The sequence below is a fragment of the Aythya fuligula genome, chromosome 1 (assembly GCF_009819795.1).
Source record: "Aythya fuligula isolate bAytFul2 chromosome 1, bAytFul2.pri, whole genome shotgun sequence".
Classification (NCBI taxonomy): Eukaryota; Metazoa; Chordata; class Aves; order Anseriformes; family Anatidae; genus Aythya; species Aythya fuligula.
This window is the reverse complement of record NC_045559.1, coordinates 192,135,414-192,161,065: the sequence shown is the minus strand read 5'-3', so window position 1 is coordinate 192,161,065 and position 25,652 is coordinate 192,135,414. Positions and strand designations below refer to the sequence as shown.

General features: G+C 34.2%; 1 protein-coding gene across 1 annotated transcript in view; it reads left to right on the top strand.

Annotated features, from left to right (window-relative positions):
- DYNC2H1 (dynein cytoplasmic 2 heavy chain 1) overlaps window positions 1–25,652 on the top strand; it is a 167,120-nt gene that overhangs the window by 8,796 nt on the left and 132,672 nt on the right. Inside the window, exons 11-37 of the mRNA XM_032194780.1 lie at window positions 241–416; window positions 1,581–1,776; window positions 2,437–2,532; window positions 3,364–3,516; window positions 3,628–3,726; window positions 5,826–5,965; window positions 6,054–6,282; window positions 6,745–6,872; window positions 8,136–8,251; window positions 9,419–9,546; window positions 12,924–13,073; window positions 13,793–13,998; window positions 14,792–14,947; window positions 15,040–15,154; window positions 15,482–15,652; window positions 15,872–16,254; window positions 17,014–17,146; window positions 17,235–17,352; window positions 17,538–17,650; window positions 17,739–17,858; window positions 18,829–18,979; window positions 19,683–19,885; window positions 20,419–20,601; window positions 20,787–20,969; window positions 21,131–21,354; window positions 22,202–22,317; window positions 25,208–25,407. Coding sequence (XP_032050671.1) covers window positions 241–416; window positions 1,581–1,776; window positions 2,437–2,532; window positions 3,364–3,516; window positions 3,628–3,726; window positions 5,826–5,965; window positions 6,054–6,282; window positions 6,745–6,872; window positions 8,136–8,251; window positions 9,419–9,546; window positions 12,924–13,073; window positions 13,793–13,998; window positions 14,792–14,947; window positions 15,040–15,154; window positions 15,482–15,652; window positions 15,872–16,254; window positions 17,014–17,146; window positions 17,235–17,352; window positions 17,538–17,650; window positions 17,739–17,858; window positions 18,829–18,979; window positions 19,683–19,885; window positions 20,419–20,601; window positions 20,787–20,969; window positions 21,131–21,354; window positions 22,202–22,317; window positions 25,208–25,407 — 4,386 coding nt within the window. The remainder of the gene's footprint in view (window positions 1–240; window positions 417–1,580; window positions 1,777–2,436; window positions 2,533–3,363; window positions 3,517–3,627; window positions 3,727–5,825; window positions 5,966–6,053; window positions 6,283–6,744; window positions 6,873–8,135; window positions 8,252–9,418; window positions 9,547–12,923; window positions 13,074–13,792; window positions 13,999–14,791; window positions 14,948–15,039; window positions 15,155–15,481; window positions 15,653–15,871; window positions 16,255–17,013; window positions 17,147–17,234; window positions 17,353–17,537; window positions 17,651–17,738; window positions 17,859–18,828; window positions 18,980–19,682; window positions 19,886–20,418; window positions 20,602–20,786; window positions 20,970–21,130; window positions 21,355–22,201; window positions 22,318–25,207; window positions 25,408–25,652) is intronic.

Genomic DNA, 25,652 nt, shown 5'->3' with positions numbered 1-25,652 from the left:
CAGGATATCTGTCTACCACAAGTGGTAGACACTTGCGGTGGACATCGTACTCAAGCCAACTATTTCAATTTACTGTAATGGGAATTTTAATACATAGGACACAATTCGGTATTCACTTGTTTTTTCTAATCTGTTTTTGAATCCCACTAGGATGTGTTATAGGACTGATTTATATTGTGGTGATTCTTCTTTTCTAATTTAATAGCATTTAAGCTTCCTTTCTTTGTGATTGTATTCAAGGTGGATGATGCCATCAAGCTTGCAGAAGCTCTCCTCTCTGACTTGTCTGGATTTCAAAGTTTTCATCAAAGTGCAGATTCTTTTCTGGAACAGTTAAAAGTATATGAACAAGAACAGTTTGATGACTGGTCTAGGAATATCCAGTCAGAATTATCAAATCCCAAGTCAGGACTTTGGTAAGCATTGAAATTTTCATTTGAATAATGCTAATGCTGAAATCTGTACTGTAGGGTAGTTTGACGGGACCTGATTAAAGTACAGATTTTACTGAATGAATGCAGAAATAAAGAGAAGCAGTTCATGATCATTTCATCATTCTGCCAGGGTTGGTTGTTAAGATGAAGCACACAGGACAATGCTAATGGCTAATCTTGCAGTTTCTACTGACACCTGGAATGAAGTATGTTTGTTTGGCTTGTTGTCACTATACGTTATCCATAGTGTGATAATGTCTACAAACCAGATGAGACAGGAATATAACTGTTGATATACAGATCACACAAGTAGAGTTACAAATAAATTGCTATTCACAAGAAATACTGTGGTCTAAATTGAGCAGATGAAAGAAGGGTAGGAAAACCAGTTTAAATCTCATAAGTTGTAATCAACCAAAATAATGAAATTCAAATATAGTTATTTTTTTTAATTTACTGGTTTTTGTTTGTTTGTTTGTTTGTTTGCTTTTTAATTGGGCACATAGTTTCTGTCTGCATCCAAGTGTTGCAAAGTGTTCTCCAGGGAAGGTTTTGGTTGGATATTAGGAAAAACCAATGATTCTCTGATTCTGTGAAACTTCTTTTGAATAAAGTGAGTGTTTGTCCATAGTTCCACTGGACACAAGTGTTGCTACTCCTGTGCCAAATTTTATTTCATGGAAAAAAAAAAATCATGTAACAAATTAGCAGATTCAGAACTGCAGTACATAGAAATGACATTATTGTACCATATAAACATTATTGTACCATATGACATTATAGTACCATAAAAATTTGTTTTTGTGAGAATTTTTTTAAAAATATTTTTTTGCTTTCTGCAAAGAGATTAATTAAAAGGAAGAGAAAAGAGGTAGCTCACTGTAAAGGGGGATGCAATAGATATGTGAACTAGAAAAAGGTAAGAAAAAAACTGAAAAAAATGAGTAAAGCTGAAGTGTTTATGAAGGAATCCTAGGAGGATGATGGTAGAAGCATTACTGTAGTAGAAAAAATAATTGGAGTAAAATCTAATGATAATTTGATGTTTTTTGTTAGAATTGTTTATTAGAATTTTATACAGTGCACCTAAGAAAGGACCAATATCAAATTGTGTTCATGAATATGCTTAATTTGATTTTGATTTAGCATCCAAGCTAATAGTCCAGTAATGGAGTTGGATCATGTCTTTGGAACATTAAACATACTCTATTCAGACCGTTTGGTGACTCTCCTAAGAGAAGTACGTCAGCTGTCGGCACTTGGTTTTGCTATACCAGCTAAAATACAGCAAGCTGCAAACACTGCACAGAAGTTCTGTAAGCAGGCGGTCATCCTCAAACAGGTATAATATTTAATGTAGTAACAGGCAATTCATTGATACTGTGTTTTATTTTTAAATAAAATGCCATTGATATCTGAGATGTTTGCACAGCTAGGGCAGAGGTGGCACAGCACCTACAAGATACCCATGTATCTGGATCGTTGACAGGTGTTCAATTGGAAACCTTAGGCATTTTAAAAGGTATTAGCAGTCTATGCGTCAGCAGCTGAAGCAAGTTGTAGGATATCCCTGTTAGTCCAGCTGTCAATTTATAAGGAAATAAGTTGGTTTTAGGTCTTTTATTGTGTCCATGAAGGATGTCATGGATACTTGAAGGCATCTGAAATGGTACTAGATGCCTACGTTTGCATAAAACAGTGATATTGTTCCACTTGCAATAAACTAGAGACTGAAGCCATTGCACTTAAGGTGAGGTATAATTGCAGACATGTAAGTAGTAGGGTTTTTTAGCTATTAGAATTCATCACTAGAAGAAGATATGATGACATTACCACTGAGTATGTACTTTATTTTGGTAAACATTTTACTATTATGGTTAATTCTAAATTCTTAGTTGCATTAATTTCACATTATGTTCAGAAATACTCTGTGAATGTTAAATGTACTGATATACAAGAACCGATTACATTATTTACAAGTTTAATTTGTTCATTTTTACAGGTGGCACATTTTTATAATTCTATTGATCAACAAATGATTGAGAGTCAGAAGCCAATGATGTTACAGTCTGCCCTAGCATTTGAACAGATAATTAAGGTGAAAGAATTCCCCTCCTTGTATTTGGAATTTCAGTGGTATCTGCGTATTCTGTGATGCTTTTTCTGTGTTTTTACTGGACTTTTTAAGTACAGTATTCCAATACAAGCAACACCATCCATTTCATTAGCATTTGTTGAAATCAGCAGGCCTTTCTTTTTGAAACCATGAATTTCAGTTTCAAGCACTCTAACCTCTTTCAACACTCTGTGATGTGAAAATGGCTGGAGAATTATAACATTCCCACAAACTGTATTGGGCAAGAAAATGCCTCCAGAGAAAGCATTGCAAAAACTGTTGGAAGCATGCTCCTGAGAACCGTTTTGCAAAACACAATATATTTGTTTCTGAAGGTAGAACAGAAGTTTGGGGTTGGGGTTATTTCATACAAAATGGTGTAGACCAAACTGTAGGTTCAAAAACATTCTGGAAAAGTTTTCCAAACTTTTTCCTTGGTTGGGCTGCTGATTGTGCCACAATATTCACAATATTTTTTTAGTGTGTAGACCATAAGCTGGTGATCGTGCAGAAGTGTTCTGAGCTGCAATATAGTCTTCTGCCTGGCATGATTTCTGTGCTGTATTTTTTAGGAATGGGTCCAGCTGTGGAATTTTAAATGCTTTTGTGTTACTATTTTCTACTGTAAACTGCAAAATACCTTTTAGAAAAAAAACAAAAAACAAACAAACAAAAAACAACCAACCAACAAAAAAATAATATTGATTAAAAAAACAAATGAAAAGTTGCGCCCCAAAGCTGTAATTTTTGCTTTTGAGTCAGTAGAATTTTACAGCGGAAATATTATTTTTACTGATAAATGTGTTTTTCAAGCATTCAAAGTCTGGTCCTGGAGGAAAAGCTCAAATAACATGGGATAATCCCAGGGAACTGGAAGCTTATATCCAAAAACTCCAAGCTGCTGCTGAGCGACTTTCCACTGAAAACAGGAAACTGAGAAAGTGGCACACAAACTTCATTGAAAAGGTATGTTTTCCAGGTGAAATTACAATTGTGTTTTTTAGACTTACTTTACTCTTTTTTTTCCATTTATGTGGTTATGAGCATATTTATTATCCTTTAAAATTCTTTTAACAGGTTATCTCTCTTATGAATATTGATCTACTCCGGCAGCAGCAGCGTTGGAAAGATGGACTCCAGGAACTCAGAACTGGTTTTGCAAGCCTCGAGTCACAGGCAGGGTTTCATTGTCATATTCCAAGCAGCAAACATCTGATTTTTCAATACTTATCAAGATTTAAAACTCAAACATACTATGATTTAATTAATTTTTATTAATGAGTTAATAGCTCATTACTCAGGATAATATTTTTTGGTGTCATGCTAGTAATGGGAGAAGAAAAACACTTAGTCAGGTACCAGGGCTTAGGTGAGTAAATGGGAGAACCTTAAGTCATGTATAACAGTTGTATCTGAGCCATCAACATGTGCTGAAATGCAGATATGGGTGCAGCTATCTCCAGGCGGAATAAGATAAATGTATAAAATTTAGAATTAAAATGCATTTCTGACTGAAATAATGAAGATTACTTGTTCATCTATTAACTGCCAATTTTTGATTAAGACTATCATATTATCAAAGTAACTCTGAATGATATTAGTATCACCTACTTTATGTTGATATATCATTAGTCAATTTAATTTTTCCTGGTGCCTTCAACAGTAATGGGTCTGTAATCCTAGGTGGTTGTGGTATCCTTGGTCTTTCTAATACAGATCTGAATCATTTTAATTGTATTTGCTAGTCAAATAAATGCAGTAGTTTCACTGTATTTTTTTAATACAATTTTCCATTTCTCAGATAATATAAGTAAATGGACTTTTATCTGTATGTGTATTTTCCTTCAGTTATTGGTTAGTAATGCTTAGTAATTTGCATTGAAATGTAATTTGTGATTTTTTATCTTGAATCCAAATTATTTTTTAAGAAATTAATACTTTATTTGCTCTTAAATCAGTTTGAAAATGTTTTCAGTATTGCAGAATATGGTATGGCATTTTTATATGGTATATGAAAAATGGAAGTAACCTGTGTTAAATCACTTCTTTTTTTTTAATCCTTGACTAGAACTGATAAAACTGAACCAGGTGTATCCTGCTTCCACCATCCAAAATTACAAGCTATTATTGTCTGTCTATACCTTGCTAATATACTTAACTGTTGCCATCAAGCTGTTAAAATTCTGCATTAGCTGACGAAGTTTTCAGGGCTCTATCTACAGAATATGTAGTAGTATAGGGAGAATAAATGCCTGGATTTATCTATGTAAGAATTATAAGCAGGTTTGTATTAACACTGTAGACACATCATTGGAAGAAAGGAGCTAGAAGAAACTGATTGAATTATCGTTGTACATGATGGCACGTTACTATTTTTGTAGGTTTCTTCCTAACATTGTCCTTGTTGTCATACAGGTGTCAATTTGTTAGAATTTTTCACTTTTATTTAAAACCTGTATTTATAATTGTCTTAAGATTTAATTGAGACAATTTCAAGTTTCCTTTGTTTCTGAAACACTTCTGTTGGAAGAGTTCCATTGGGCAGTCTCAAATTGCTGGACAGACCTTAAATGTATGGCTTCCTTAGCAGCCTTAGTCTGACTCCAAAGCCCTGACTGAAAATTACTGTCCAAATAAATAAGAGAAACTGTTAAATTGAAAGATGTTTCCAATTTCTTTTTTGGCTTGTATTGCCATTTTGAAAATGCTTGGGTGGCTTACCAGTGACCATTTACAGAGTTAAGTGTATGGTACTGCTTTGCACATTCCATAAGAATGTTCAATGTAGCACATTCCAAGGAAATTTTGATTTAAGATAAAAGTCTTGTATTGACTTATTAGTTAATACTTATCTGTGGAAACACACAAGATTTTTTTTTCTGAAATACAGGGTTAGAAGGTAGCTTATATATCACAGGGAAGTAAAAGGTGTGATACATATTTAGATCTCTCATTCAGCCATGCTTGCATCTTATTTCTAGCAGAATTCCATTATTTTAGGGTAATCGTGAAGAATCTTGTAATAGACTAATAAAGTTGGTGAAGTTCTTATCCTGATGTACAGACTATGTACTATCCTGAAGTAGAGACTGCTTTGATAAGGCCTTTCTTTTTTTTTCCTATGTTCATCTGAAATACATTCTGTATCTTCTTAATAGTCAAACACAATATTGCTTTGCATTTTACTACGATCACTATCTTCAATCTCAGTTTCACTTAATTACAGTTTGAGGAGAAAGATTACATAAAATAACAAAATAAATGTTATATTTTAGGGTTTCAAATCATGTGATATGAAAGCTTGGAGACAACACTGGAATCATCAGCTTTACAAAGCTCTGGAGCATCAGTATCAGATGGGCTTAGAAGCACTTAATGAGAATTTACCAGAAATAAATATAGATCTAATATTCAAGTAAGATTTTTTTTTCCTAAAAATAAAATATTCTGGCTCAAATTGTATTCAAGTATTTATTTTTTGTATTATTTGTTCCACTTTTCAGGCAAGGCCGGTTGCAGTTCAGACCTCCTTTTGAAGAAGTACGAGCTAGATATTACAGAGAAATGAAGAGATTCATCTCCATTCCAAATCAGTTTAGGGGAGTAAGTGAAACAGAGGAAGAGTCTATCTTCACAGTTATGACTGAAAGAAATGCAAATGGATTTCTGACTGCTTTTAGTAAAGCAGAGGATTTGTTCAGAAAGCTGGCAGAAGTTTCTAATCAATTCAAGGTATTTTCAGTATTGGACCCATACTTTTTCCTGTAGATTTTTATCTTGTTAGGCTTCAGACATTGTAGAAGTAACTGAGCAATGAAACCTGTGCATTATTGTCCTTTTCTGCATGGTATGTAAGCAAAAGTTTATTAATTCTATCCATATTAAGCCAACTACTCAAGCACATGCCTAGCTTGAAGCATGCATACAGTTCCTATTGAAATCTCTGTATTACAGCAGTCTTATTACCCTTGCTAAAAATATGTTTTGGTCTTCCTTAAATGAGTGGATACATCAAACCATTCTGTACCTCCTGGATTTTGTATTAAGTGAATCTGTAGGTAATTGAAGGAGCATAATGGTTAAAGAAAATGCAGCTTGAAAACATTATTAAAATATTTTAATATTATTGAGAAACAGAGTTTTTTAATCTACTAATTATTTCTTTTCCATGAAATATAAAACAATGTTGAAAAGGAATGGATTGTAATTGGGCAAGTAGATATGGAATCTCTGGTGATGACGCATCTTTCTAGCAAACAAGACTGGGAAAAAAACTTCAAAGCATTAAAAGTGAGAGGCAAAGAAGCAGAACGGCTTCCAAGGTATAGTGCAACTGTGTTCCTGTGTTTCAATAATAGATTCCATCAGATAATAAAGGTAATAATAAAATAGAAATACTCTTTTTATGTAGAGATACAAACAGAATTTCAAATGTTTTTTAAATTCAGTCATACTTTTTAAAGGTTTAGATTTTTGTTTTTTGGTTTTATTTTTAGACACTTACTCCCTTTTATCCATGGAGCCCTCTCAAAAAGCTTTTAATGACTTCCTTTGGTATGACAGGAACCTCCCTCTAAATTCAGGGCTGGTTCTGAGGTACTGCAAAACAGGGATATTTTAACAATTCTTTAAGCTAAGTCATGTGTACCTATAGTATATGTGGCCATTGGAAACTGACTTAGCAGATGTTTATACATTACATAATTAATGTATTTAAGCACTTGATTAAATCCTGCAAGTAAGGTAGGCTAGTTTAGGCTTTTATTCTTACATGCATTCACACAGGATTCTGTGTGCTGCATGGTTAGTGTTATCAAACGATACTGGAGGGAAGCAAGTTCAGAGCAAGTAGTCATGTTTCATGCAGGTGGATGTTCTGGTGGAACTTGCTGGCTAAATTATATTCACAGTAGTAAACATTTCCACACATTTGAGGATAGACAGGGTGAATAGAAGAGAAATCAGGTGATGGATCTTATAGCCAGAAGGCACACATGGCTACACAGTGGCATGAGACAAAAAATAATTGGTGTTGAGGCAGGATACTCAGGAAAGTATAAAGTAAGGTACACTTACACTTTGATAGTGTCCTTTAGTCTTCTGCTTTTTCCTTTTCCTTTTCCTTTTCCTTTTCCTTTTCCTTTTCCTTTTCCTTTTCCTTTTCCTTTTCCTTTTCCTTTTCCTTTTCCTTTTCCTTTTCCTTTTCCTTTTCCTTTTCCTTTTCCTTTTCCTTTTCCTTTTCCTTTTCCTTTTCCAGTATAAAAATAGCCCTTTTGAATTTAGTGACATTAATTATATAAAATCAAGTGATTTTCTAACTATTTGGAAGACTGAAGCATTAGACCTTAGTCTCTGTAAAATTGGGTGTATATGCCTAACGGTTAATATGCCTTTCAGTATTATGAGTAACACAATTATTTGTCCAATAAGCTGCAACTTCTACTTGTAGAATTATGTGGGATTTTTTTTCTCATTAGGCTGTAAAATCAGGGTAAGCTGTAGACATGCATTGATATTAGAGCTGTTGAGACATATATATATATACTTCTGAACATTTGCTACTTTTTAAATCTTTTGTCTTGAAGCACCATCAAGATAGATTGTTTAACTGTTAATTGCAACCCTGTGAAAACTGCAATTGATGATTTTATCCAGAAGTTCTACGATGTTCTTGTCATTTCTTTGAGAAAATCTATACAAGGTAAATAACTTCGATGAATAGTAGTTGTTTTTAATTTCTGATGTGGGCATTAGTGTTACTGTATTTATTAAATACTTCTTATTTTAGAAATATTTTATTCTTGAACATAGTGAATTGCAGAAATCACAGTGGAATAAAAATAATCTCTCAATAATTTTTCACTACATGCCTAATCTCAGACCCTTTGGTATCCATATGCATCTATTCCATTCGCTTGTTTTGACAGCATCTGTTCCAGATGTTAACAGAATAAACAGGATACATATGGATATTCTTTTGATTGTTTCTTTTATGTGGAGAATAATTTCTTAGTTGTTTGAATTTAATTGAAGTAAGCACCGCAAAATGTTGCATTCAAAAATAACATTTGTTTTTTCTTTTAAAAATTTAAATACCTCACCAGGAGTCTTAAATAACCTAGGCTTATTCTGTAAAATTACTTGTCAGTTAGATTATCAAAATGCAGAGTATCGAAGAGTGCAAAATATTTCCCCATTTTTTTGTGGTCTGGGTACAGATGATGAGCAATACCAGTGTTTTATGCTTTCAATGTACCAGTCAGCACAGGAAACTTAGAACAGGGGTCATGCAGAGAGTGAATTAGTTCCGTAGCCTAGAAGTTGAATTGTTTCCTGGAAGATGCATTATTTCCTGCAATTGTGCATTTCCTTGCTAGGTGCTGTGCCTTTGCTGTTAGGAAAATGCAATATTATAGCTCAGTCAGGCTTTTGTTTGTGAATCTTTTCACTGTTTAATGCAAGGTGCTTTATTTAGTTAATTTCTTTTAAAACAAACCAAAACTCCCAAATCAAAAACAATTTTCACGTGTTTTTCTCTTTTTGCCATGAAAAGACATGCATATTTTGAAAGTGTACAAATAAATGCACTGGGTCTTAATGTTTAATTCTCAGAAGAGACTGATACTTACATTATAAATCATACTCTGAAAGTAGTGGATTAAATTTAAAAATCTATGTGTAAGCACAAACATGCAATCTTTGTTGAAGCAGCATGTAATATTGGGGTCAGCAATTTTTAAAATTAATACCTTGTGTGCAATATCATAAATTATGATAGTGTTGTATCACAGTACATTTGTCTGACTGATATTTATTACTACAAGTATTTTTTACATAATAACTTCATGTTCCACCTTTCTTTATATAGCTCACCTACACGATGTTTCTTCATTTCTTACTGATGCCATGGAAACCCTAGTGGTTAGACCTCAGACTGTAGAGGAAATATCAGAAGACAACTTAAAATATTTAAAGCTACATGAACAAAAAGGAGGGGTAAGATCCTATTTTATCATATCCAATACAAAAACTACCAAAAAATGTAGTTGGTGTCTGGTCTGGAAACTTATATTTAATATAACTAGTTTAGAACATGCAGTGGCATTATAGGGTCAGGGCGGTGGTCCATATAGCACAGTATTTTGTCTGGGGCAATAGAATAAAGTGACTATGTAGGGAAAAAATACAAAATCAGGACAGTGTATATGATGCATTCCCAGACTTCTAGCCCTTAACCAGAGTGTTTTAGAGCTTTATGTGGTTCCTCTCTGTATAGTAACACCCAGGATTTCTCTTCCACAGCCTTACCTAGTCTCCTCTTGATAGCAAACGCACCCTTTACATCCAAAATATCCCCTGAAAAAGTGTAGGTTGGTCACCCTAATACATGACACCTCCTTTTATTATTATTTTTTTTTCACCTGACATCTGTTAACTTCATACCATTCATGTCTTACATTAGAAGAGATGCGGAGCAATGATTCCATATTCTTACTTTTCAGGACACACAATAGTATTGTTCTTTGTTGTATACTGTATTAGCCATCTGTTATCTAGATGGAAGAGTTTTAGTTTATCTCATCTTAAACATAAGCATATTCATAGCTTTGATCATCCTTGTTACTCTTTGGTATGCCTTTCCCAGTTTTGCCATAATATTTTTGTGTGGCACCAGAAGAGTTTTGCACAGCTTGTAAGATGCAGACAACCATAGATTTATATGATGATATAACAATATTATATCTTTTATTCTTTTTTTTTTTTTTGTTCCTTACTGACTCCTAAAATTTGATTTACTTCCTACTGATCAGAGTAAGCTGGTGTTTTTTAAAACTGCCTGTCATAGACCGAAGATATCAATCTTGCACAGGCGTTAACTCAGAACACAACTTGTCTATGTGAAATTAGGATTGCTTTTTCATATATGTATCACTTCATGATATTGTCACTGATATTGTCAGTCACTATTTCTTCTAAGATCATTTTCCTGTTCTTCACGTGTACTGGTTTAATGCCTTGAATAACACAGTTGTCATCAATAAACATTATAATTTTACTAATGTGTCTTTTTTCAACTCATAAACACTTGGAGCAGTCCAACACTGGACAATTTTTTTCAATCACAGGAACTACCCATTTCCTCCCATCTCTGCTTTCTATCTTTTACCCAATTATTTACCTGTGGGTGGACCTTTTCTCTCATGTTGAGATTAATGTGTTTCCTTAAATGCCTTTGGAGAGGGATTGTGTTACCAGATTTTTGGAAATCCAATATGATTTTAATCTCCTTTATCCATACCCTTACTGATGCCTTTAAAAAACTCTTGTAGAATTCCACAATTTTGCCATATTTGCACTTCCCAACTGGACAATGTATGTCCGTAATAGAATTCAGTTCTAAATTAATGCATCTTGAATGTGGGTGTCTCTGTGCTTGTGGTCATAGTGCATGCACATAATGCACATCGTGGAACCCTGGTTTAGTTGTCCACAGGTACATTTTTAAGAGTTACTTGAGATGTGTATTCAATATCTGCGCTAGACTGGCTGACATAACAGAAGAGCACTTGGAGGCTTTACCTTTCTATAGTTAGAGCTGGAGGCCACGCAGGTGTTCTTGGGTATCTCAAATGGCCCTAAATGTGTATATGCGAAACTGAATCAAGTCCCTGGCAAATGCAGCCAATCCATTTGTAGAGAGCAATCCATTTCACCTTAAAATAGACACCTTGTGGTTGATTTCCCAAATTGATTTATTAGCGCCATTAAGAGCAGTTGTTCAGACATACATGTAGGTGCCTACTGTTTTGAGGATGTCCTGGCATATCTGAGGGTTCCATACGTGGCTGGGAGACATATGGAATACCCATAACTGTTGTGGCAGCAACTTTAAAGCAGATGGGATAGAGTAGGGAATCTCAGGTAGTGCTGCCAACCTCTGTCATTAAATGAGGCAGTCTTGATTTCAATGATCTTCATTAGCAATAATGAGATTTTTATGCCTACTTAACTAGTCCATATACTGACATATAATTTTAGCCCAATCTTTATCTTGGATGCAGTTTGACCTTTTGGATGTTACTTAACTCAGTGAAGTCTGCGTTAAGTTGAGTGTAAGTATTTTGATTTTATAGCAGCTCTCAGGGAGAACTGTTGGATATTGAAGAGAATTAATTTTCTGTAATTTATGAAACAGTATTGACCCTTAGCATTAGGGCCTGTTGTCACCACTTAATTTTTAACGGAAAGCAGTTATAACAGGACATTTTGGAAAATATATAAAAAACTATGCATTCATTTAATTTTCTTCCAACTTTTAAAAGTTTAATTTTTGTTCTTTAAATTTGGTTGGCTCGTATCATGTGGAAAAAGAATTGATTTTTTATTTTCTATTATCAGAGAAAAAAAAATCCCTCTTTTATATGAAGATAGTATCTGTTTATTCAAAGTGTCTCCATTCTAGCTTTTTGTTCTTCCAAATTGTTGTAGGTTAACTTTGGTAGGCAGCTAAACAACACACAATCCACTCACTGTTCGTTTACTTCTCCCCCAACCCACTGGGATGAGGAAAGAGGAAAGGAGGAGTAAAAATAAGAAAACACGTGGATTGAAATCAAAACAGTTAATAAAGGAAAAGTGGAAGCAGAAAGAAAGAAGTGATGCAAAGGCAATCACTCACCACCTCTCTTGGGTAGAGCAGTGCCCAACCAGTTCCGATATAAAAGATAACTAACCTCCCTAACTTCCCAGCTGCCCTCTTACTGCTGAGCAGGATGTTATATGGTATGGAATATTATTGGTTTAGTTTGTGTTGTCTGCCTGCTTGTGTCCCTTCTCAACCACCTTGTGTACACCCCAAATACATTCACTGGGGAGGCAGAGTTAGAACGAGAAAATGCCTTGATGCTGTTCAAACACTGTTCAGCAACAGATGAAACATTAGCTTGTTAAGTGTATTGTTTTGCTCACAAATCTAAACCATAGCACCATACAGCTGCCATGGCAAAAATTAACTCCTCAGCCAGACCCAGTACATGTATATATTTACTGAATTTCTGTTGCTCTGATACTGCTCTTGAATCTGGTTGATAGGATATCTGCAAAAAAATAAACAGCATTTATCTGTTTCATGGTAAGCACTTACTTCTGTGTATCACGTCTCAGGATCAAGATTTTCTTTAAATACATTGGATACCATTTTCCTAGTGCTTTACTGTTATTATATAAACAGTATTAAAAATCAGATGCATTTAGACAAATAATCTGGGTGTACACAATCCATGATTCTTATGTTTTTATTCATTGTTTGGCTAAGCAGATTTTACTGAATTTTTATGTGTACACCTATGTATTTTTAATCCATTTGAATTTAGGTTTTTCTCCTGTTTCAAGAAGCTGAAGATAAAAACAAACTTTTGCGAACTGTGGCTGGGGCAGGTTTGGACACCATCAGTAACCTGAGAGCTACATGGGATAAATTTGAATTAATGATGGAAAGCCACCAGCTTATGATAACAGAGCAGGTAACAATGAAAGTTTAGTATTTTATGTAAAAATGCTGAACTTAGAGTAAATAAGTTTGGAGAAATACTTTTTCTTGAATTATATAAAATCCATAAATATTCTCAGTTCAGTGTTTACACCAACATTAATGATTTGGGTGTCAGCCTTTATGGGAAGAATACTGTTTAAACAATAGCTATGTGAAATTTCTATAGAACCGATGCAAAAGTGAATGTTACTCTGTCCTTTTGTCTCAAAGAGCTACCTAAAGACAGAGATGGCTTAGTGAATGCAATGGTTAACTGAAGAAAACAGAATAACAGTTAAAAACTAACATCTATTATTTAATCATGCTTTTAGTACTGATGTTAGGTGTTTTTTTATTTTATTTTTACTTTTATTCCCACAACTTGGATAAACTGTGTGCAGCCCTGTAAGTGCCAGTCCATTGGCATACCACTGAACTCATTTGTTGTATTACTGAAGATACCAATATGTGATAGAAATACAGCAGTTTTTGTGTGCTCAGGCTAAATAGGCAGTATAGGCCAAATACATAGTTCTTAAATACCAGCATAAAAAGTACCACTTTTTTGAAACAAAACCAGAAGAATAAAGCTGACCTATTTCTTAGAGTATTAAAAAGAAATTGAAACAATGCGATTACTTTGATTTTGATTGGATACTTCATGTAGTTCAGACCCATTGAAGGAATTCAATTTTAACACTTGCTTTACAGATTGAAATTATGAAGGGAAATGTGATGTCACATATTAATATATACCTCCAAGATCTGGAAAAATTTAAAGCTCGTTGGGATCAACTAAAGCCAAATGATGATGTCATTGAAACAGGTGATCATGATACACTTGAGAAAAGTGCTCAGATCATAAAGGAAAAAAAGAAAGAATTTGATGAACTTGAAACCACAAAGGAAAAACTCATGTATGTTTACTTCCCTGTATATGCTATTTATTAACGTGTGGATCTTTTGCAGTAATTGTATCTCAGAAAATATTATCTAAATTTTGTCACAACAAATGATATAGGTAATTGATTTTTTTTTTTCTTATTACATGTTTTTGTTCTTTTTCTCTAGGGTTCTGTTTGTTTGTTATATAACAGGAATTTCTTGAGCTGAAGTTTTTTTTTTTTTTTTTTTTTTTTTAAATGAAAAAATTGAGAAGTGTAGTAGGCTTCCAGTTAAAGGAATGTGTAAAGTAAAGGGTGGATTCTGACTTTTGAACTTCTCACCAAGAGAAGGTTTGCCATATTGGTCCAAGAAGGGGGAGTTATTGCTTCAGTCCACTTATAACTTCAGTGGGCTAGAGCCCACCTGTCTCATTTCTTAAGCAAGTGTCTTAACCACTAGACTGTTGTGCAAAAGGAAAGATTTTTTCCTCTGAGTGCCTACTTTTCAGTAAGTTCATCATTGGATATCCTGAGTGGACAAAGTTTTCTATTTCAGTTCTTAGCTTGGTATTTAAATATGTAGAAAATAAAATTAGCATGTTCTTTCTACCTAAAAGGAAGAAACAATCCATTCAAACTCATTTTATTTTAACCTTTTTGTGGGGGACACAAAGTAATTCATTTCATAAATAAAGAAATGAAATTTTATGGAAAATAATTGTGAATATATAAAAGGTTGCTGTGTAAGAAGGTTATCCCTATTATTGCTTTATAAACATGTATAATGGAATAACATAGTGTATGTTGCAATTATTTTTTTATTCAGTGAAGAATGCCATCATTTTAAATTGGAAGAGCCTGACTTCTCATTGTCAAATGTTGTATGTCAGGATATTAAGAGTTGTGCAGGAATCTGGGCTTTGTATGAGGAGTTTTATCAAGGTTTGGATGAGAAAGCCAAAGAAGACTGGATAACTTTTAGGTATAATCTTGCTACTTTATTTTTCATGGACGCTTATGTGTGGTTATAATGCTGTGTTATTATGACTGTTTCTGTATTTGATTTTAATGCAGGAGTAAAACATACCTATTTGAAGAATTTTTGTTTAACTGGAATGAAAAAATTAGGAAGATGGAAGAACATACTGTAATGACAGTAAAGCTGCAAAAAGAAGTGGACAGATATAAGGTAAGATGCTAGCTATAAAAAAGTATATAAAAAAGTAATAAAAATATTCTTGTATTATTGGGTAGCATACTTCATCGTGTTGCTCATTAAAAGCTTTAAACTTAGAGGTTTGAATTAGATAAAAAATAAATTCTTTACTATGAGGATTACAATTTACATGAGCACACATTTTACAGTGAGTTTTCTTGAGCAAATTCATAAAAATTAAACCTAGGAATTGGAAGGGTAAAAAAGAAGTGCTTTAGTTGAAGAATGGTTACTGAATGAGAATAAAATTAACAATTTGCATAAACACAAGACAGATTTACATATGATTTTTTCCCATAGATGATAATTCCAATCCTAAAATACATTAGAGGAGAGCATCTTTCTCCAGACCATTGGCTGGATCTCTTTCGCATTTTGGGTCTTCCACGAGGTACTACACTTGAGGGGTTGCTGTTTGGAGATCTGCTTAAAGTGACTGATGCCATTATAGAAAAAGCAATGGAACTTAAGGTAGGAATAATGACGTGTAAAGGTGCTGTATTTTTAATTTAAATTTTATCTAGTGGTCTTTTGTAAATGCAACAGCATCTTTTCATGGAATATCTTGTTCTGTATGCATATTTATATTTTTCTCTTATTGTAGAAATAGAATTTATCCTTTATTTTTGAATGACAAGTTTATTGCAAGCTCTGTAGTTTAAAATTAAATGTATTTGTGCTTATAAATAGGATTTGAATTGTCGGGCACAAGGAGAAGTTACAATCAGAGAAGCATTACGTGAACTTGAACTCTGGGGAGTTGGAGCTGTCTTTACGTTAACAGATTATGAAGATAGCCAAGGCAAGACTATCAGGCTTATTAAGGACTGGAAAGACATAGTCAACCAAGTTGGAGATCATCGCTGTCTTTTACAGTCCCTCAAGGATTCTCCATATTATAAAGGTTTTGAAGATAAAGTGTCCATCTGGGAGAAAAAAATGGCTGATTTGGATGAGTTTTTGCAGAATTTAAACCTAATTCAGAGGAAATGGGTGTATTTAGAACCCATATTTGGTCGTGGAGCTCTACCCAAAGAACAGGCTCGTTTTAACAGAGTTGATGAAGACTTTAGGTTAGTCATATGCAATGCAGCTCATTTTCTACAGTATCTTTTGCACTATGCAGGCTACAGTGTTCTTCATGGTGAAAATATAAGGAACATCTGTAATATATATGGCGAAGAAATTCAGGGACAAATTCAGGAGGTATAGATGCATGACAGTGCGTAAGTCTGAACAGAAGGGGTAAGACAGATTTTGTTTAGTGGAGTATAGGTTTCACATATAAGGGAATTGCGTGAAACATCAAAGATCTTGAACAAGGCATGCAAACAAAAGATTAGCCTTGTGAAATGAAGCAGAAGTGATGTAAATTGTTTTTCAAGAATCATTTCTTGCTGAAAATAAATGCTTTCTTTATTTGCTAAGAAAGTACACAGATGGGCGAAATAGGTGAAACAGAAAGCTTATTTGTTCTGAACAACTCGTGAAGATAAGTAAGGAAGAGATTTTAGAAATGTAAAAAGATATGTACCATTACCTGTTCTGAGTTAAAATGACTTCATAGAACGAGATAAAAGTCAAACATTTAATTTTCTTGGTTTTGGATGGAGATATTTTAACAAAAAACAGTTGTTTACATTGATGTAAATTCTGAAGTGTTTCATAATAGATGGTGAAAACTGAAAGTTATGTGTCAGATATTTGTACAGCTTACCTTTGTTTTAATTTTTATTAAATAATTCTGTGCATACTCTATTCAGATTAAAACTGAATGTAAAACTGGTAGTTTTATGAATTAATCTTTTTATTTTTCTTTTTTTTCTGTCAAGATCTGTTATGTCAGATATCAAAAGGGATAATAGAATAATATCACTGAATGCCCGGACAGGATTAAGAAGTACCTTAATCGCCCTGCTTGACCAGCTTCAGAGGTGTCAGAGATCTTTGAATGAGTTTTTGGAGGTAAAGCTCACATTAATAAAGTTTTCTGCAAAGAAAGTAAGTTTGAATTTAAATCAACAGCAACAAAAAATCTTTTGTTTTTATACAGGAAAAGCGCTCAGCTTTTCCAAGATTCTACTTCATTGGAGATGATGATTTATTAGAAATTTTAGGACAATCCACGAATCCTTCGGTTATCCAGTCTCATCTCAAGAAACTTTTTGCTGGTAATGCAATTACTCTTCATTTGTGAAATGTACTTATTTAGAAATAAGTTTCTTCAAAAAACTATAAGTTTCTTCAAAACTAATCTCTTGCAGTTTTTTTTCCCCCTTTCTGCTATTAGACATTAAGGAATTAATGTTTAAGACCTTAATGATATATGACTTCATTGCCATCTTCTAATTAATAGGCATTAATAGTGTGAGCTTTGATGAAGAATTTAAACACATAGTTGCCATGAAGTCAGTAGAAGGAGAAACTGTGCCACTTAGAAATAAAGTTCTTCTGTCAAGTGATGTGGAGGTAAGAAAATTTGATCCAGGTATATTTCCAGGAATCTTTGAGAAGTTAATTTGTTATGTAACTAGAGCTTTCTTTATCTTTTTCTCAGGTGTGGCTAAATGGTTTGGCTTTGGAGATGAAGGAGACCCTAAAAAAAATGTTACTTGACTGTATTGATGCTGGAAAAAAATCACAAAGTTCAATTGATCCATCGCTCTTTCCTTCCCAGGTAGTAGATGATCCAATGGCACCATTGTGTAGTCTTAGATATGCCAAATAAGTTATTTTTGAAGGCTTATAAGGAAGTATACATATGGATTTGGAGGAAAACTCAAAAAAATACCAAATTCTATTTATTCATATAGAGAAATTCTTTAAAATATTCCTTCTTACAATTCTTCTGTAAACATTTGAAATTCTGAAGTCCTTTACATGGCACTTGATTTAACATCCAATTTATTAAATTTTATGTAAATCTTGATCATAGTTAGATGTGGAGCTGCTAAGATGTTGTAATGTTAAAAAGAAACCACTTTTTGAGTGTAAGTATAGTATAGTTTCTAAATATTACCCGTATAAACAAAAGTAGTCATGAAAATGGACTTGTTTTATGCACTTTGGACCAGCAGCACATGTAACTTAGTTACTGTTACAAATCTTCCAACTGATATAATTGGTGGAATTTTGTGATACAGTTCTTTCTAGTTCCAAGTTTGACTGAATCTTTATAGCTCTCACAGTGTTTTTCCAGTGAACTTAAAGTACTTGAAACATAAGTGGTGTGTAGAAACCAGAAGACAAAATAGTTGTGTTAGCTGGTCAGTAATACAGGAAGTCAGAGGTGCTCCTGAGCCTGTTGACTGTGGCCTCAGTGTGCCTAAAAAGTGTTAGTTTCTGTATTGCACATCAGTTGTTGGGAATTGAAGCTTTTGACAGTTTTGGTGCTATGTGTTGTACAACAGCTAAGGAACTTGCTACATTATATTACATTGCAAGTTTTTGCTAAATTCTGTCAAGTTTTTAAAGGTGGCTGTATTTGTTCTTAAGAACATAGCAAATGTATCACTTCATTTAAAAATGTGGTAAAATACTTCAAACATTGATAATATTTTTATAATAAGCAATAATAAGTGAACTGAAACACTTTTTTCCTTTTTCTTCTGTATTATAAAATATAATTTGAACTTTTTCTTCGAAAGATTCTTTCCTTGGCGGAGCAAATTCAATTCACTGAAGATGTTGAAAGTGCTATCAAAGACCACAATCTACAACAATTAGAGTTAGAACTCATGGCTAAACTGGAACATTATACTAGCATTGATACTAGTATGGAAGATAGTGGCAATACAGGTACAAAAATGATCTCTAATATATAATACCTGATAATGGCTTTATAGTTCATTAGCATTTAGCATCCTGTTTATTTAAACAGGAAATTACAAGTTACCCATCTATTTTTGCCAAGATTAATGTATTTAATATTTCAGCAAACAATGGATTTTCATTTAGATGAAAAACTATCTTGGAGCTTTTTCATATTTGCTAACGTAGTTAATTTATATAATAAAAATGAATATATATATATCAGCTAAATAGAAAAATTAATATATCTGTTTATACAGAGAGTGCTCCTTCTCTCCTTTCTGCAATCCTACTCTTCTGAGGTGAAGGCTCAAATGCATCAGTTTTCAGAGCCTCAGCATATCACTTAACAGATTGTGCTCACTCGTTACTAAAGAGGACATAGCTGAAAACACTTCTGGAATAAACTGCTTTCTGGAAAAGCTTCTATCTCTGTTGAGCATAGAGGCAGACAAAAATCATGTGGATTAGGATAGTCACCTGTCTATCAAGTGAAGTCATATGATGATTCTCTTCTTCTGTCAGGATCTCATTTTATGCTGATAAATAATCTTTCTATGTATAATTGAAACAAGATCTGAATAAAATCAGTTGGTAATAGAAAGCAGCCCAATGCACTTGAGAATGCCTAATGTATCTTCCTTAGTACACTGTTATGATTTTTTTTTCCTTTTTTTGTGGTTGTTGGCAGAATCGGGGATCCTTGAGCTCAAGCTGAAAGCTTTGATTCTTGATATTATTCATAACATTGATTTGGTGAAGCAGCTAAATCAAGCTCAGGTTCACAGTGCTGAAGACTGGGCTTGGAAAAAACAGCTGAGATTTTATATGAAAGACCAAAAATGTTATGTACAGATGGTAGATGCTGAACTCCAATATACTTACGAATATCAGGTGTGGTATTCTTAATTTTTGTTTGGTGGCTTTTAAATAGGTACCACAAACTTTCTCATTTCACACATGCTGCTAGTTGCCTTCCAACTGTTGCCATATTTGTTTCAACTTTGTTGTGTCCATAGTGTCCATTTTTAGCTCTTGATATTGATGGGGTAAATGTAACGGTGGTGTGAAAAGCATCTCCAATACAATATCATGTAAATACTTTCTAATATGCTTGTTACTTTGTTTAAAGTGCAGATACATAGATACATTTGATTTGACCCATTTTTCATCCTCTTTTAAATACACTTTCTGTAATTCTAAAAAAAAAAAAAAAAAGCATAATGCTTTGACATTTTATATAATGTCAGGAGAACTTCAGAGAACTTCATAACTGTGAACAAATGCATATACTTAGAGATAATCTTGGCAACTGTGCTATCTGTTTATCTGTTTTCAAATTATTTTTTTAACAGATGAAATTAATGAAATTACATCTTAACTAATTTCTGTGCTCCAATCCATATATTTTTTTTTTGTTTCTGCAGGGTAATTCCCCAAAACTTGTTTATACACCTTTGACAGATAAATGTTACCTAACTCTTACTCAGGCCATGAAGATGGGCCTTGGAGGAAATCCTTATGGTCCAGCTGGAACTGGAAAGACAGAATCAGTAAAGGCCTTGGGTGGACTTCTTGGAAGACAAGTATTAGTCTTTAATTGTGATGAGGTGAATATAGTCCTGCATGATTTAGTAAATGGATATCTATTCACTTACTTCATAGTACAATATTACATTCTAAAAATAATAATTTGTCAGGTTCCTTTTGACTCTTTTTTTTTAATAGTTGGGAGAACAGTCTTCTATTATTTTTTTGTTATTTAAATTTTAATAGTATTCTTTTTAATTTTAAGGGCATTGATGTGAAGTCAATGGGGCGCATATTTGTGGGTTTAGTGAAGTGTGGAGCCTGGGGCTGTTTTGATGAATTCAATAGACTTGAAGAAGCTGTACTATCTGCAGTATCCATGCAGATTCAGACAATTCAACATGCCTTGAAGAAACATAGTCCTTCATGTGAATTGCTTGGCAAAAAGGTACATCAAAACTTACTTATTGTTTTCTTTTAAAAACAGTCTTTAAGGAACTGGGTCTCTACTAACCTAAAGATGGCTAGCGTAACTAAACATAGTACACCCAACATTTCTCGATGCTTTCTTGTGACAATATACTACTACATTTGCATGTCTAATGCCAGGTTGAAATGGATCATAATTCTGGAATTTTTATCACTATGAATCCTGCTGGAAAAGGTTATGGAGGAAGACAAAAACTGCCTGATAACCTCAAACAACTTTTTAGGCCAGTAGCTATGACTCATCCAGACAACGAACTCATAGCAGAAGTGATTTTATATTCAGAGGGCTTTAAGGATGCTAAAACACTTGGTAGAAAATTAGTGGCTATTTTTAATCTAGCAAGGTAAGCATGTTTTATTTATTTTTTTTCTTAGCATGTTTGTAGTTCTGTTCCATACTGCTTTTATTTTTGCATCAGTTGTTATGGCTATTTTCCTGAAATGCTGTTTCTTCTCTGTCTAGTATATGCCAAATCATGACTGTAGGGATACAATCTACACATAATTTATTTTAATTTTCTGTAATATTTTATGACTTAGAAATTGTGGAAAGCTATGTGTCAGAAACAAAGCTAGCCATAAAAGTGCAGGTTTGGAATCATATGAACTTTTACTTTCAATACAGCCCTTAAATCTGAGTGGTGTTCCGTGCAAAGCTCTGTAGCTACTACTTTAAAAGACTTTTAGAATAAAAATATTGCAATATATTGGGAATTAAGGTACGAAAATAGCATTTTAAATGGACTTTTAAATAGCATTAAAATCTCAATGCATAAAAATCTCAAGGTGATAAAGTACTGATTCCCTATTGCCCTCATGAAATATGAATATAATCACATGACTGCATGATGAAGTGTTGTGTATTTTGATTATTGAAGTAGTTGAAATGCAAGTGACTATTTGGTTATAAGTATGCACATTAGAGAGAAGAAATTTATAAACTACTGGAGGTTTTAGTTAATGCTGCTAGAGATAATAATACATTAGCTGCTAGATATGCTCTCTCTGAAGATTTTAGGGTAACATTACTTACATGTATATCTCTGAAATGCATTACAGATAGTGCAACAGATATTCATTTATTTTTCTTTTGCCCAAAACCATGTTGTGAGCATAGTAATTGGCCATAAAAGAAAATATTCCAGTGCTGTTGCCTAATGATTGTTACAACATTTATGTTTTTAAATTTAGGGAGCTTCTGACACCACAGCAGCACTATGATTGGGGTTTACGAGCACTGAAGACTGTTCTGAGAGGCTGTGGCAGTCTTCTTCGTCAGCTGAAGAAAAGTGAAGTAAAGCAAGAAAGTAAGATTGACAATGTCAAACTTACAATTATTTAGGATGTTGTACAGATACCACTCTCTATATCTTACTTGATCACTGAAGTTTTGAGAAGTCATGGCTTGGATCTAGAAGGTATTTAGCAAGGAAAAAAACACCTATGAAAGTCTTTCTTTGTCAGGAGATTACAAAAGACTGATGTCATATTCTAGATTGAGCTTTTATTTGAGAAGGATATAGTTAGATAATTTTTTTTTCTGGGATGATTCTAAACAATTCTCAGAAACTATTGTTTTCACTTTGCTTAGGTCAGGAGTGTTGATCCTCTGATGCTGTCGTTATTCATCAGTCATTGGACCATTCTGATTTTATTTGAGGTTAGCTGTAATTGTCACATGGCAAAAAATAAGGATCATATTACTTGGGTGCAGATTGGTAGACAGTAGTAGATACAAGGACAGATAGAAATAGCAGAAAGTATTGGATTAGACTGTAACATTGTATATTTTTTAGATTTTTTGTTATTTATTGTTGTTTGGGTGTTAAATGTGTGGTAATTAAGAATGTAAGGTGGATGAGCATTTTACAGAATCACAGAATCATCTAGGTTGGAAGAGACCTCCAAGATCACCTAGTCCAACCTCTGACCTAACACTAAACCATAGTCCTCCACTAAACCATATCACTAAGCGCTACATCTGAACGTCTTTTAAAGACCTCCAGGGATGGTGACTCAACCACTTCCCCGGGCAGCCCATTCCAATGCCTAACAACATTTTCAGTAAAGAAGTTCTTCCTAATATCAAACCTCCCCTGGTGTAACTGTAGCCTATTCCCCCTTGTCCTGTCACCAGGCAAGTGGGAGAACAGACCAACCCCCACCTTGCTACAGCCTCCTTTAAGGTACCTGTAGAGAGCGATAAAGTCGCCCCTGAGCTTCCTCCAGGCTGAACAACCCCAACTTCCTTGGCCACTCCTCATAAGACTTGTTCTCCAGACCTCTCACCAGCTTTGTTGCCCTTCTCTGGACTCGCTCAAGCACCTCGATGTCCTTCTTGTAGCGAGGGGCCCAAAACTGAATACAGTACTCGAGGTGTAGCTTCACCAGAGCTGAGTACAGGGGAACAATCTAGCCCTGCTGGCCACACTGCTTCTTATGCAAGCCAGGATGCTGTTGGCCTTCTTGGCCACCTGAGCACACTGCTGGCTCATATTCAGCCGACTATCAACCATCACTCCCAGGTCCTTCTCCGCCAGGCAACTTTCCAACCACTCATCTCCCAGCCTGTAGCTCTGCTTGGGGTTATTGCGCTCCAGGTGCAGGACCCGGCACTTGGCCTTGTTGAACTTCATACAGTTGGCCTCAGCCCATCAGTCCAGCCTATCCAGATGCTCCTGCAGAGCCTTCCTACCTTCGAGCAGATCAACACACGCACCTAACTTGGTGTAATCTGCAAATTTACTGAGGGTGTTTGTCCAGCCTATACTAGTAGTTTTTAGACAGCTTTGATTTACAAATCTTGCCATGACAACTAGTTTGACAGTGCGTGGTAAACAATTTGTAATTGACTTCAGCTTGGATCTGCTAAAGGATTACCAATGATGTGTTTTAGGATACATTTTTATCAATGTTCCTTTCTATAACTTTTTTCTTAGCTTCATGTTTAGAAATGTGAAATTTCCTGAAATTTGTTTAGTTTAAGTTATAATTTTCAATAATCTCCATGAGAGGCAAATTGGATAGATTTTGTTTATGATATAGACCCAGATTTTTTTTGTTTAATTTCATGTCTTTGCTTCAGAAACTTAAAGTATTTCTGTCAAATGGAATTTCCTTTTTCTTTATGTTTACTTGTGTTGTTCAGCCAGAATCATTTAACATATCAGAATCTTGGCCATGCCCTTAAGCATTGCTTAAATTTTGTACTGCTTGCTTTGCTGTCTTTCCCCAAAATGTTCTGGAGTCTGAGAACTAGTATATTCTTCCAGGATTTGGAAGTTCAAGCTTCTTCATCCTGGACAACATTTTAATTGCAAATATTTCTATAGGCAAATTTTCTAAATACTGTGATAAATAAAAAAATCTTGACATTAAGAACTTAAGAAAATTTGCCTATTTCCAGAACATTTTGGGGAAAGACACAGAGGAAAGGGATATTAGGGAACAGACACTTTCTGTCCCTTGGGTTGAGTTTAGGTTAGAGTGCATTCTTTCTTTAGGGCAATCATGCTTTCAGGAGGGCAGAAACAAAGGGTGACTTTCATCTGTATTTTCTAATCCCACTCTCTACAAAGAGACATTTTACACGAGGAAGTAATTTCATTAGAAAAGCAAAAAACAGAGGTGAGAGCCCTGTGCCTTTCCTGTTATGAAAATTGTTATTTTTCTGGCAGAATAAAGCTTTCTTGTGGCTGTTCTTCTAGTCCCAAAACATTTACATGTCCATGGTACTTCAGATTTGAGAGGAGTTGTGGAGAGTGTTCAGTTCTGGAGTATTTGTAGATAATTAGGATGCACTTGAGAGATGTGACTTCAAACTGCCTCTGGCAGAGGAAGATCTAAAATCCAGGTCCTTCATTTCTTACATGAATCCTTTAACAAGTAGGCTATTGTGCACTGCTGTTTTTAGTGCTGCTTTAATTATTATGCTATTACGTAATATCTAGGCAGTATCATAACCATCTCCTGTCTGCACAGAATGCACTTGTCAGCATATGATACTTATGATGCTTACAGTGTGGCACTCACTCATTTAACTTTCATGTAGAGTGTTACAAAGACTGGATTGTAGTCTCCACTGTGATTTTGCCTTCAGTGTGTTAGCTGTACGGGTTCAGACACTGATATGTTGAAAGCAAACAAACAAACAAAAAGCTGTTTAAATTAATCTGACTTACTTCTTTTTATTTCCAGTTAATGAAAGTCACATGGTGGTTCAAGCTTTGCGGCTTAATACCATGTCAAAGCTTACGTTTGCAGACTGTGCACGATTTGATGCACTGGTTAAAGATGTCTTCCCTGGCATTGACTTCAAAGATGTGGAGTATGTCAAGTTAACTACAACTTTGAAACAAGTCTTTGAAGAAGCACACCTGGAAATTATAAGCACTCAGGTAAACATCAACCACAACAGCAAAACAAAACTAGTTATTCAGAATTAGGACTAATGAGTATTACATTTGTTTCATTTCTTTCTACTTTTGAATGAAATCTTTTATTTTAAAAAAGCAAAAAGAATAACTGAAAGTTAAATTGTTTTTATCTGTATAAATCAGATCTGTATGGCTGAAGAATGAGATTTGTTGTGTAACTGAATGAAAAACAGTGCAAGAAAACTTAAAGATGTGAACATGTGATA